This window comes from Notothenia rossii (genome assembly GCF_949606895.1).
Source record: "Notothenia rossii genome assembly, chromosome: 8".
Taxonomy (NCBI): Eukaryota; Metazoa; Chordata; class Actinopteri; order Perciformes; family Nototheniidae; genus Notothenia; species Notothenia rossii.
In genome coordinates this window covers 68505360-68520069 of record NC_136906.1, presented here as the reverse complement: position 1 = coordinate 68520069, position 14710 = coordinate 68505360, and the positions used below count along the sequence as shown (strand labels likewise).

The 14710-nt window shown below is 39.4% G+C and overlaps 1 protein-coding gene across 6 annotated transcripts in view; it reads left to right on the top strand.

Moving 5' to 3' along the window:
• Positions 1–14710, top strand: part of grm1a (glutamate receptor, metabotropic 1a) — a 32183-nt gene that overhangs the window by 8775 nt on the left and 8698 nt on the right. For all 6 annotated transcript variants that reach the window (XM_079645974.1, XM_079645975.1, XM_079645977.1 and 3 more), the window contains exons 4-5: positions 12474–12709; positions 13970–14216. In XM_079645974.1, the coding sequence (XP_079502100.1) occupies positions 12474–12709; positions 13970–14216 (483 nt within the window). The remainder of the gene's footprint in view (positions 1–12473; positions 12710–13969; positions 14217–14710) is intronic.

Sequence of the window (14710 nt, the reverse complement as noted above, 5' to 3'; positions counted from 1 at the left end):
CAGTCTACATAAACTTCAAATAGACATGCAGAGTTCTGGACGTGAGGGCTTTTGTTTCAGCTGCTCGGCTAACCTGCTCTTCAGACGAGGGCCAGGTGTGGCAGTGTGCTCGACCCACTTTATCCCCGACCTGCAGACTCTACTCTGCATCACTTCAACACTTTACATCCACTCTGCTCGGCTATTGTCAGTCCACAGGGCTCTTCTCTTTCTCTCTCTGTGATGTCCATCATGATTTTGCCTACAGTATCAGCTGCCTCCAATAATCTACAACATGTACACACGGTATACGCGCTCAAGAGACACCATTTATCCCCTGCATACACTCTGGCACACAAATAGAGACACCCGACATACATGACCCACTTCATTCCAATGAAGAAGACATGATGTCCGTAGTTTTGTTTTGTTAAAGGACATTAAGTGGATTGTATTAGATGAGTCACATATCCTGTTTAGGCATAATAAAGTGAGAAGCACAGAAAATCCATTTATAAAGCCTCATTAAAACTGAATAGTGTTTGCACTTGCACTGGAAGGGATTAGGAGAGTCTATCAGTTCTACAATAGGTTGGATGGTGACAGATAGGAGTAGATTTTAGATTATTAGCCACCATGAGAGAAGTAGAAAATATGTGTAATGAAAGACAAAGGCAAACACAGAGGAGATGAGAAGGATAAGCATGGCTGGCTGTAGATTGTGTTATGTTATCGTCCCTGATCGTGGACCCTCGTCTTTCAGGGGGGAAAGGTACAGTAGACGTAGTGTGACACCTCAAAGGAGCAGTCTGGTATGAAAAGATAGCTCAGCAAAGCATGTTACTTTGACACACTCTTTGTTGACGTTTCCTTTCAAGCTGCACTACTCAATAGTTGAGATAAATATTACTAAACGTAATGTGAAAGGTGCCACTTAGTTGCAGTTACAAACTCATTTAAAGCCACATTGTGAAGTATTGTCTTGTGTAGTTTGGAGGACTTGTTGCATAAAACACATTTCATAAAAGCCTCATTACCAGGCTAATGGAGATGTCATCTGATAGAGGAGTCTGTGGGAGTTGATGTTTTTTCATAAAGCGTTTTCTTTTATTGTATAAAGTGTTGCTCTACCTTTTTTAAACTATCAAAGACATAATTCAGAAAATGGCAGAGGCATGACAAACCGACCTTGCCGAAATGAGTAAGCACAACATGACTCCAAATCATTTTCTCAAAGCCTCTCTGAAATTGGTTCAGCTTTAACCGAACACATTTATGACAGAAATAATTCTCACTGTAGGGAGGAATCATTTGAATGTCCTCAAAGAGCAAGCAGCAGCTACAGGTGAATATAATACATAATATGAACAGAATATAGGAAACTGAAATAAAGTCTCTCACTCCAGGTTATCCTTAAAACAGCGTTATCATCTTGAGAGTACAGCCACAAGACTTGTAGAGTGGCGTTTATTCCCATCAAGCTTAATGGGGCGTATTCATACTGTAAAGCTTCCTGGTGCATAGTCCTCCAAGTGATACAATTCTGACATGTTCTAAGAGTGTACACTCACTGTCAAGACTACATTCCATATAACCCTTTTTCACAAAGCACCTTAGCCATTAAGAGAGCTCCTAAGGTGAACCACCATTAGGAGTAGGGAAGAGGGCTTTTAAGAGGCTTAAGAGCTTCTTAGGTAGAGGAGAAAAAAATATATATCCTCCCATGCCTGCACCTCGGCTTGAGCTGTAACATTTGCATTTTCCTTAAAAAGGTTTTACGCCGTTCTCAGAGCTAACATTTTCTGATTCTGTTGGCTTCCATTGCAGTTTATCTGTTCGCTGTCTTACTGCAGATTAACACGCCAACCAAAGCTGCATTTTTTTTCTAGACAGGACAGAAATTGACGAAACCTGATTGATTCTTCCCCAATTAATATCAAACTAAGTACTAACATGGTCAGCATGGTAAATAACCGGAGAGGACAGAGTGTGCTACATAGAGTGCACATGATACTGTAAAATGGCCACAGACTCCTTGCCTGTTAATCAACCACAGAGAACAATGCATTGCTCCCAGGAGAGTGCTGCCTTATTATTACAGATCCACCAGCAGCATGTTCCTGTTAGGTAGCTGTGAACAGTGCCCGCAGCCAAAACAAGGCTGCTTTTCCATTTATACATTTTGTTTGTCGAGATCATTCATATCGTCACCACAATCTTTGTTTTACCATAAGAATAAAAAAAATCCAGGCCACGAAGACACTTGATAGGAGTAAAATGTCACACATTTGGCACAGTAATCACAATTGGACGTCGAGAGTGTACTCAATAAGACTATGAAAAAGCTTTCTGCCTGCCAACAATTGAATGCGTAATATGTCTGCAGTGTCAAATACAGCTAATTCAGCTGCAGGTAAAACATTTATTTACTCTTTTTTTACATTTGTAAATTACAGCTCTAGCCTTTTGAAGATAGATGAAACTCTCAAAACGCGCTGATTTCTTCCAAAAAGGCAGCAAAAGATGTTTTTGTTGCAGTCAAACACTCACATAAGTGAAGTTGAAACTTAACACTTCTTTTAAATAAACGAATGGTTCGTAAAGTAGATTTTCTAATTCAACTAGTGAATGTGATAAAGTATGTCTGTGAACTGACAGAACGCACTGTATCTCTGAGAAATATCTAACATGGTGTGTCTTTCATTAAACTCCCCTGCAGTTAAACTTAGCATTACAGTAAATCTCCGAGTCCTAACTGAATTTCCACCTACTCAGTAAAATGAACACATTTCCATGTAATGTTTTTTTTTGTATCAGCTTTGAGAGATAGAAGCACATCTACAATGTATTTTGTTATCACTCCTCTTCCTGTTCCCCAGCACCCAGCCTAGTTTCTGAGAGGCAGCATTTGAACCCACCAACCCATTTGCCTGGCTGCTCGCTCTCTTGCAATTAGCGGCATTCATTTTCTCTCTCCTTCTAATGCTACTTGAATGGTGTTATTACTAAACATCATTTGCATAAGCTGCTTTTCCACATGTAATGCTCATTTCTGCTCCTGTCTTACACACACAGTTTTGGTCCAGGTCCCATTTTGAAATGCTTGCCGCTTGTTTTTCTTTTATATTCCTGACAAAATGGACACTGAGACAGGAATGTGGATGTTCTGCCTCTGTAATGGCTTTGCACGAGTCATTAGCAGGGCATGACTGTGTCTTTTGAGACTGTGCTGAGGTGCAAAGAAAGCTGTGACCCCATATTTTGTGTGCATTTGGCTGTCCTATTCGCTTTTCTGTAACAAGGAGACCCAGGTTTTGCTCTGAGCTTGAATAAATGAAACGTTTAGGGCGCCAGAGAGAGAGAAAGGGGAGTTGTGGCGCAACACAATTAGCTTTCTTTTTCCTGTCATCTCTAAGGCTCTCATCTCCTACCCATCTCAGGAAGGAGAGCACGGAGGATGTGAAATCCTGCCTATTGACTTCGAGTAATTTGGCAAATAGCGGGTCGTGAGCAGAAAGAGATTCTGTCTTATCTCTGGCAACAGCACTGGCCAAAAGCGCCAAATAAATCGGTATCTTTTTCATCCAGAATTAGAGATGTACGAGGGGTTAAAACCGATGTTCTTGCCATTTATTTATGATTTGCTATCTGACCTGCAAAGATATACTCAAGTTTATGAAAACTGCTTCAAGGACTTATTTGAATGCAGAACATGATTTCAATGTAGTAACTTGATGGATATTTAAAGATAAATTCAAGACAGATTTAAAAATAGACGGATGATGGCATTCGTGCTTTAGATACTGCATGACTGTTTGGAGCCTAGAAGCACATGCAGGTTTTTCTAATCATCTCCATTTTTCCTCTTCCCCTTTCCAGGATTATCTTGAGATGTGCGTGGCATGATCCCCGACAATGTGCTCCACTCTCTTGCTAGGCTCACTCCCCAGAAAAATATTCCTTGCGTTAGGCTTTCAGTGAGAACACAATAGCGACTGAATCATTACTTATGAATGTAAGGACTCGGAAAGAAAGTGATGCTGGGGTGAGCTACGACTGAAACAAAAAAGCAGAAGTGAAACGTTGAGCACCAAGCCTCCATCTTAACGTAATTCTCTCTGTGTGACATTATTCTATCCTTTCGCACTAAAGCAATCTTTTTAGTGAGAGTTTAGTGAGAGTTTAGTGGGGCAGGAATCATCTGCAATATCATTTGTATTACCAGGGAAAGATTTACTGTACCACCAGAATAAAAGGCTTGTGTGCTGCTTGCTCTACAGTCACCATGGAGATATTGTTTGGGCTCATGATGGAGTCAGTGTGATCGTCTCACTGCAGATCTGTCATTCAGTATGTCAGCATGGCTACAAACACAATGGTCTCTACTTGGGAAATATGGCTGACATCTGAAAAAATCCTCCTGGAAACAACAGCAACAAAGATTGTAATTATGAGATAAGGATACATTGTCATGTAAAAGGGGCAAGGCTGCTTGCGTTACTCGTACACACATGTGCAAGTATATTCTAGTGGAAACATGATTGCATCTGTTTGGGTTTCACTAAGCAAGGAAACACAATGAGCAGCATCTGAATATTTATAACGCGCCTCTGATGTTAATTGAAAGCAGCCACACATTGTCAAGGACATCTCTTTCCTTCCAATTGATGCCTAGTGTTCCCTAGTGCGAGGAGATGGCTGAACGACATTGGAGTGATCAGAAATAGCACACTGGCTTTGCATCTGGACATAGCGGTCACATCCTGATTTGCAGAAGCTGAAATGCTTTCTTGTTTGGACAGCTAATATTGGGCCTTATGAATATGACATGCATACATAAAGAGAATAGTGAATAAAGCAGCGACACATTTAAACCATAAAGCAACTGATTATTGCAGAAGAAGTTTTTTAATAGTATTGCTTATTTCAGTTATGCTATTATTATAAATCTTAACAACCTAAGGTTTGAGGCAGATTTAGTAATTTAGTAATAGTATGCACATAAACCCCCAGGTGGGTTCAGCAGCATACAAAGGAAATGGCACACCGCAACCTGAATTTTGCAAGCTCACAAATAATTGAATGACGCATATATTAGACCTTTAAAGTCAAGCAAATGTAACCTGGCATGTCATCCCTGACTTAATCTTTTTCGGACGTGTAATTAGCTAAAGCTTTGTTGTTCATTGATATCAGACAATGATACTACAGATTATTCAATTATTAATTCAATATTTCATTTTGTTATTGCATTCATTTGTACAGTACTGTATCATGTCTGTATCATCTTTTGTTTCATTTGTATTTTCTTTGGTTTTAGACGCTCGAAAAAATAAATAAATAAACTAAACTAAACTAATCTCATGTGCAACTTCAACATTCACACATTTGCATTTATTTAAAAAAAAGATTATTGCAAAGATGTAAAAATTAAATGACATAGAGTATGTTATCTGTAGCCTACAGTCTCTTGTTTAGGCTACAGTTGTCAATTTGAAACAACATGCTATATTTTTTATAACATCTCGCAGTTAGCTGTCATTTTGTGGTCCACGTTGTTCGCATGTGTGTACACTTGACACAATGCAGGACAAAATGTGACATTGCTTTTCCCTCTTCTGAGGGAGATTCAAAACATGGATCATGAATAGTTAGATTATTTGCAATAAAGAGCAACCAAAATGCCCAAAAGGACTATGGCTAGATTTAGAAGAACGTAGGAGTCTTGGAGCAGCAGTGTTCCAACTAACCTTATGTAATGGTTTGGAAATAAATTGACCAACTAATAATAGGATCTTGAAATCTAACAGTCACTGCTACGGCTGGAATTGGATGCAGAGCTTGTGGAGGGTTTTATTGGTGAATTAATGTCCCCTGGTAGTGAGACGCAAAAAGGATTTTCTCCCAGCAGTGTTCCCTGTCAATACAGAGGAGACTGATCCCCCAACTCAAACTGGGGCATGATGAATTAGTAAAAAGCTACTTGGATGGGCTTTTAAAGGCTCCCCGGCTCACCCAGGGTCCTCTGTGTCACCTCAAGAGAGCCCTGCTGCTGCTGCCGCCATCTAGCTCACCAGCCGCCAGCCCTCCTACTTTAACTCCACAGAGTCTCCGAAAGAGAGAAATGTAGGAGAATGGGAGAGTAGGGAGGAAGGGATAAAGGCAGAGAGAGTTTTTGGAGCTTTAGAGTTGAGCTGAGGAGAGAAACCCCTTTATGAATATTCCTTCCTTTGCCAGAGCGGTTTCAAATTAATTAAGAATGCTGTGGGATCATCATAGAGATAAATGTAGAACACAACATCAAAAATACCCCTATGAGCTCCTGTTGTTTGAAATTAAAGAGAGCAGTGGTGGAAAACAGCTAAAACATTTAGTACTTTTTTGTTGTTGTTAGGTTTAATTTACTTGAGTATTTAATGTTATTCTCTTTTAATATCTGCTCTTCTCTGCTAGGTTTCTCAAGGAAATACTGTATGGTGACTTCACTTTATCTGGCAGCTGTCTTCAAAAGGTTCATCTTCCAACATATGATACATTGTTACACAGTGTTTAATCAAGGTTAGCTTATGAAGTGATTGATATAACATGTGTGTCAGTAGACATATCAATAACGTTACACCTTTTACGGAAACAATGAGCTCCAGGAGTACATGCTGCCATTGAAAGCTATTCAAAACTGAAGGCTGTTAGATGTATTGAGTTGAGGCTGGTGAAAGCCCATAGTCACTTATAGTTCACAACAACAACCTCTCTCAAAATCCATCTTGTTAAAGCAATCTTCAAGAGAAACCACATGTATACATATCAATATTTCAAAAGATTTACATCAAATTTTCATTTTCAAATAGCCCAAGTTGCCCAAAAGATACATTTTCAATGTATCTCACTGAAAATGAGATACATTGAAAATAATCAAAAAGTAAAACAGTAATGGTAGTGTGTGTTTTAAATACTAATCCCAACATGATTTTAATTGTAATATTCATGTCATTCTAGTAATTAGACCGGTTGACATTTCAAGATTGGAAGATTGAAAGGCTTTGTTGTCATATGCACAAAGCTATAGTGTAGAAATGGCAATGAAAATCGTATTCAAGATTCAAGATCTTTATTGTCATATGCACAGTAAACAGACAGTTACACCGTCCAATGAAAATCTTACTTTGCTAGTCCACCAAGTAAAATACAGGAATATAAAAATAACTAAATATGACCTGAGCTCGTCCAACAATCCAACATATATAATAAAATAAAAAAATGCAATATTAAAAGTAGTGCAAAAAGTCTATTGTGTCTGTTGTGCATTCGAGTGGTTTTTCGAATGCACAACAGATTAAAAGTTTTTCCATTAACCAACCTACCGAAACTTTTGTTTGAACAATCGCATACAGCAATTAGGAAACTCTTGACTTCCCTATAATCCTGATCCTCTTTTCAAAGTAACTCTTCCTGTCCATCCTCCAGGGGAAACAGTGCATGTGATTAAATCTCTGCCCTGCCAATTAATTCATGGCTTCATAAATATACAAATGTGCTATCAAACTGGAACTAGATCATCTGGGAGCGTCGGGGGAGCTCTCAGTCTACTCACTGTTGTATACTACTCTGTAAATTATCCAGCTGTTGGCATGCTGTGCGCCTCTAAACAATGCCACACGTCACCACGTCTCAGTAAATCGTCAGAATGCATTCAGCACATTATTAGGCATATGGCGTCAAAGGAATAGCCTCCTGCTGACTTTACTTGCAGAGACTATTTATTTCTTTTATTTCTTTGGAAATTTGAGGATAAAAGTGACATTCAAATTAGTTTAAACTGTCAGGATTGTTTTGTTGGTTTTACTAACTATGTCACATACATATTTCTACTTTTACTGTAATTACCTTAATTAAGTCTCATAAGTAACATGGTCTTTTATGATGGCTGAAAAAGTATCTTTCCTTATATCTTATGTTTTTTGGTGCCATATCAGAATTACACTCAAATGAATAGAGTTTGCAACGGTCTTATAGGTCATTTTGAGAGGTTCTGTTATAAAAAAAAAACGATTGCAATGAGAAATGACCTATTTTGCGTTTGAGGATTGTTTCTTAAAGTGGACCTATCATGCTATATTTGAATAATATACTGTAGTGTAGGACCATACCTATATAAGGCATATTTATACTTTTCATTTTTCAAAATACCAAACAGATCATGCATTTTAGCCATTCCTCATTTCGCTCAATTTAACACTGTCTTTGCATGGGCTGATTCTGTGAGAACAGCACCATCTACAGGCCTGGCATATGTACTACAGCGTCTCCAGCGCTTTCGAACGGCAATGTCCGTGGCTGTCTCCTCCTGATTGGTGGAGTTGGCCCAATAGCCGTAGCGCCACTTCTGTGACGTCATAGAAGTGTTCAAATCTGGATCAGTCTGTATCAGATCCGTTGCTGCCCCTTTTAAAGAGATTTGGGTATGGAGGGAAATAGAGAGAGTTTTGTTTTCTGACACTTGGTGAGTTCCCTGGAACACCGGGACACATATTCATGTATAAAAGACGTAAAAAAGTGCATTTTGCATGATAGGTCACCTTTTTAAATACAAGATCTTATCATTGCCAATAGCTATAATTCAGTATGTTGTCCTGTGTCACAAACCTCATCCTTCTTAAATCAAAAGTTAAAACAATTTAAAGTAAAACATTTTTTAACTGTATTTAAGGTATTCTCTGTTTGATGTTTCAACCCACAACCTTTTCTGTCTTCAGTAAATCAAGTAAAGCTGATGAAGTTGAACAGCGTTGACTCCTTAATTTTCTTAAACAGGTGTTTAATTCCCGTATGTCAGACTCAGGTTATGTAATATTGAGCCTTCCAGTATGTAGTCGTGAACATTGAGGTGACATTAAATCAGATTTTGTCCCACTAAGCGTCTCTCTGATGGCCGAGCGTTTTTGATGAGCTGTTTGGAGTTCTGCCAGAAGCCGCAATTCTGAGAGAGGAGAGCGAGAAGAGAGAACGTCATTTTACTTCATCATAAACTCTACAGCGAGAAACAGTCAAGCATGTCTTCAGTGCCTCATGCATTATTCATGTGGAGTGTTGAGCAGCACTTTCCCCCCCTTCTCTCTCTTTATCTAAAAACCCAATCTGTTTTCCACTGTTCTGTTAGAACAAACATGTTCCACACTGAATTGTATTGAATAGCTACCCTGTCAGGGAAAGTACATTTATGATAAACACATGGAAGACATATGCACACATCGATACAGGGGCGCGTGTTTGTGAATCCATCTGCACTCTACATGTTGTGAAGAGAGCAGGAGGGACAGAGACAGTATTCACTTGGAGCCAATTAAGAAAATGTGACTGGCACCAATGACATTCACGTGTTCCTGACAATCAATTAGGAGAGAGAGGTTGATTTGTTTCTTTTAAATATACAGCAAATGTTTTAGGAACAGGCTGATATTTTTACATAAAGAATAGGACATTATTTCACAATCCCATATTGGGCTATTTTTTTCTTCTTCTCTCCATTATCACACACTGTTCTCATCTTTAACAGTAAGTGTTGCACACACTATACATGTATAATTCAATGGATTCTGGCCTTAGACTATACACGCCTTTGTAAACTTAACACATTTACAACTCACGTGTAAATGTATCATTGCTGCTCCAGTTGACTGCCTGAACTAGCTCGCAAGCTTCTCCCCAATAATGGATTCATCTTCTGCATAGTCCCTTCAAATGTGGACATTTATATAAAATCTGTTGTGTTTCCAATGCATTTGTTCAAAGACACAAGGATGTATCATCTTGCTTCCCACATGGCAACACATATTAAGCTGGCTCTGATAGTTGGAACTGTGAAGGACGAACAATTTGAAGCCAAATTCAGAGCGACATCACTATAAAAAGAAGAATAGATTCGCTTACCGTTTTTCACTTTTAATAGTGAAATGAAATGGAGCTTTGTGTTGGATATGGCTCTCATGTTTAAGTTTCTGGGTTTCCTTCCAAAACTTAAACTTGAGAGCCAAATCGATTTCTGCCTCTAAAGGCAAAGCCTGATACAGGCTGTTCATCGGTGCCCCAGCAAATGGTTTATTTGCTCTTCGAGTAATAACAGTGCCTTGCTACTTTTGGAAATAACTTTAGCTTTTTAAGTAGGAACACATGGGACATGGTTGGGATGTGAGAAAGTATAAAAAGCCAGATTAATAGAAAGTAATTAATAGAAAAAACGCCAGCCTTGTCCACTTAATGTCTAGGGTCAGCTGGAGACATTTTAACAATTTCTGTATGACATGGGCTCTAATTCCAGGATTGCTTTTGATACTAATATTCAATATGTGTAAAAATCAAAATATTTGTTTCGCTTGAGAAGATATATATACCAGCTGTATCACTTTGGTTTAAAAGTTTCCTCCTTCCAGGTGTTTGGCTGAATGTCTCCTTTTTTCTTGACTGATGGTAACTGTGGACATAAAGGTCAGAGACTTTCTCCTGCACACACACACACACACACACACGTCCTTATCCATCACCCAGAACATCCCATGTGTGCGAGGTAATTGGCTCCATGGTGAGTCATAGGTAATTGGTGGGTAGCTGTCAATAGCTCAGGTATTTTAAGGCAGTAGCCCGGAACCCACTTTGGAGATGGAGAAACACAGAATAAAACAAAGCTGAAAACCCCACATAGATTTAAAGAAAGCTTAGAGTGGTGCTGTTTATCTCTAATTAGTTTTTCAGGGTCCCTCTCTCTGACACTGGCTAGCTGTGTGTCAAAATTGGCTTGGTAGGTTACAAATTCTTGCACAAAGGGTCACACAAATAAGCTGAAGTGATTTTCTTAAGCCTACAATTACTCTTGAGGCACTAATGGTGAGATTTTCATCCTCTTAAATTGAGGATTGCTGGGTTGGATTTCAGATAAGCCTGCAAACAGTGCTGCCAAGCGAATTCAACGTCCTACAAGAATAGATGCTGGAGTCTAGCTACCTGTTGTTGAAGATCAATATTTATATTAAAGCAACACATGACCAAGAGTTTGTGCACAGATGTTTTTATGTCATTAGGTCTGCTGCTGTTATAAAAACGTTGACATGGGTCTCCATGTGAACAAAGACACACCAACATTCGACTTACAGCTGCTCTCCTTCAGTAATTCCTTTTACATTGATGTTACTGCTGCTTTAATCGCCGCTCTGTGTATTCAAATCGTTTTTTGCGTGGTTCTGTTTTTATGCTTTACTTCCTCCATACTCCGAACACTCTTTAAGATGTGGAAATTACAATGAATCAACTGATTATTAAGGTTTGTGGTCACTCACATTGTTTGCTATCTTTCCCTATCAGCTAAGCATCAGGTCACTATTCAAATGTACAATGCAAGCACTGTACGTAAGTTTAAGAGCTGACTATTTGTGAGTTATATCACCATCATTAAGCTTTCAAAAATGTTTCACAAGGAACTAAGGTCTGTCTGCTAAAAGCAAAACATTCATTCAGTAACAGCTGTAATTCAGTTTGAAGAAAAAACCTGTACTGCCATGTCCCGCTAAGAAAAAGACAAGAAATCATGTTGGGATGGAGAATCTATCATTCAAAGTAAAGTTTGACACCTGGTTTGTTTATGTGTATCAATAAGGCAAAAGGTGTTTTGGGCAAGTCAGTCTGAATCAGCAGCTTTTGTGTGTATCTTTAGTCTTTATCGTCCCCAAGGTGTAATTCATTTTCACATGCATTGTACACGTCAGTGAGAAATACACACAAGAGCACAACAAGAACATACGATGACAGACAACACACTGAGGTCTACCCAGTTAGGCCTGCTATGGATGCAGGAATCAGGCTTTTTTTCAGAGTGAACCCCTCTGCACCTCAGTGCTCTGTACCTTCACGTGGTGAGCAGCGGGGCTAGACGCTGATTGAGTGTGTGTGATTTCCTGTTCTACTGATATTGCGACGCATGCAGTGGCATTATTGTTCAACTCTGCGAAGTTGGGTGTGTCAGCTTCATGTGTAACATCAACATAGACAAATATCAAGAAACAATACATGAACAACAAACATTTAACATAACAGCACAATCACTGAGAGAAAACCTTTTCAAAGACCCTTCAGCGTGCATTTGACCTGGGATTTAGCTCTGTATTTACTGTGAGGATTGACTGATGCACAAAGGAGTGTTTCAGTCTGACTTTATTGAATCGCGGGACCCTGTATCTCCGATTAGATGGTAGCAGTTCATATTCGCTGTTAATGGTTGTTAAAGAAGCAGACGGAGCATTACAGTGGGATGGGCAGAATAATGCTTTGATGCAACACCATCTTTTAATATAACAAATGACTGATAGTCTGAACAGTCCAATACAAGACTCATACTATAACATGTACCACCACTGTCAAGTAATGCTTCTGTCAAATCTCTTTCATAACATTTAAGTGGTCCCCCTGCGGTCACTGTGTTAAAGACTCTTCCTCTCTTGCTCCTGCAGTGATGGATGGGCAGACCGTTACGAGGTGGTGGAGGGTTTTGAGCAGGAAGCAGAGGGAGGAATCACCATGAAGCTGCAGTCAGAGGTGGTGAAGACCTTCGACGATTACTACCTGAAGCTGCGTCTGGACACCAACACCAGGAACCCCTGGTTCTCTGAGTTCTGGCAGTACCGCTTCCAGTGCCGCCTCGCAGGCCACCCACAGGAGAACAAGAACTACAAGAAAGTGTGCTCCGGTAGGTGACAACCAAAAAAAAGCAATATGCTTTACTCTTTTATCTTGCTGTCACAGAGGGTAATAATGAAACATTTGTATCTTTCTCTCTGTTTTCCTTCCTGAATATTCTCTCCCTTTGCTCCCAAAAGGTGATCATGGTAATTCAAGTTTTCGGCTTGCTAATATCATTTAAATAACAAATGAACAAATTACAAATCCAATTAAGAATTTGAAAAAATATTCAATTGAATAATCCATAGAAACTAAATTAACTCAGCATGCTTTTAATTAACTGATAAATCAAATTCATTTGTGGTTTTTGATGACTGTTAGTATCTCAGAGCAGTACAGTCATAGTTGCTTTTTTACTTTCTTTGTATCACATCTTTATACACCTCTTTTATTCCAAAGACCTTCAAGGTGGTAAGTGAGTTTTTCTTGCCACTACTATGGTGATGGTTGTATCAGAATTGCACCTGCACTGTAAGCGTTTGACTCATCCAAGAGAGGAAGAGTTTGACTGATGCTTTCTTTAACACAACACTTTCTTTAATGTGTTGAAACTGCAATTTTTGTAAGATTGTGACCGTGAGATGTCTTGATCTTGACAGAGTCAGGCTCTCGGCCAGAACGAAGATTGCATTAGTCAAACTCTGATGTGGAGCACTGGGCTTGTTTATAGTGTATGAGGAATAAAAAGAAAATGGCCCTACACTTTGAAAATTGCACAAAGGAATGGCTCACCCAGCACACACAGTTCACTCGACAGTCAGAAGCACATGAAATAATATAAATAGATCTCACCGTCTGCTGTATGTGCATGTTGATGTGAACAATGTAGACAACAAATACCAATATTTCAAAGGGGGCAAATAGACATTTAAATTCAGTCTCAAATTTTGGAGTAAATATCTGCATACAAGGATGTAGATAGTTAACATTTCATATTTGTATTTATACCCTCCAAACTTGTTGCTGTTGACTGAAGGGACAGGGGTCTTAATGAGGGCAGATGGTGAAGTGCAATTTGTCATTTTCAGGCTTTTGGACATTATATTGTGATTTCCTTGTATGCTGATATATTCTGCTACAAAAGAAAGGCTTTGCAATTTATTCTCCGTGTCTGGTTTGGGTAATTCTAATCATGCATTGTTGAAACACAATGTTTCTACTGTGTAAGTTTGAATGCAGCAAAAAACAAGGACAAACAAGAACAGCTTCTTTAATGGTCACAATGTATCCATCCTTTTCATGCCGTCTTGTTTTTCCTCTCTAACAGGAAATGAGAGTCTACATGAGAACTATGTTCAGGATAGTAAAATGGGATTTGTCATCAATGCCATCTATGCCATGGCTCATGGCCTCCATGATATGCACTTGGAGTTGTGCCCAGGGCAGCCAGGGCTGTGTGAGGCGATGGACCCTATCGACGGCAGCAAGCTGCTGGACTACCTGCTGAAGACATCCTTCAAAGGAGTCTCAGGGGAGGACATTTATTTCGATCAAAATGGAGACACCCCAGGAAGGTAAGAGAACGAAGAGGTGGTAAGAATATACAAAATGGCAGGAAAATGAAAAAGAGATTTCCTACTTGTAATCCATGATTTTACGGTCTGCTACTAATTAGCAGGCATGTACAGTACATGCACACAAGTGTGCACCAATCTTGAGCACAGAAGGATGTAATTAGTTTGGACTGGAACAGATTCAGCGGATTGCCCGCTCTGGTAGCCACTTCCATCTCTGCTCAGTCCAACAGACAGCATTTGACAGTCAGAAAACATGGCCGTGTCAATACTCCGTCAGCTAGAGGTCAGGTGGAGCACATCCTGATTTAATGTAAAGAGGAAGCCACAGTGCTCTGCCATGAGCTATTTAAGTTACACTAACAGGAAGCTATTTTAGTGACTTTGTATAAAAGGTTTGCTAAGCTGCAATATTTGTATCATTAAATGACCTGTCACTGTCATTCTCCCCTCCCGCTATATCTCCCTCCTCCTCCTCGTTCTTTCTCTGTGAT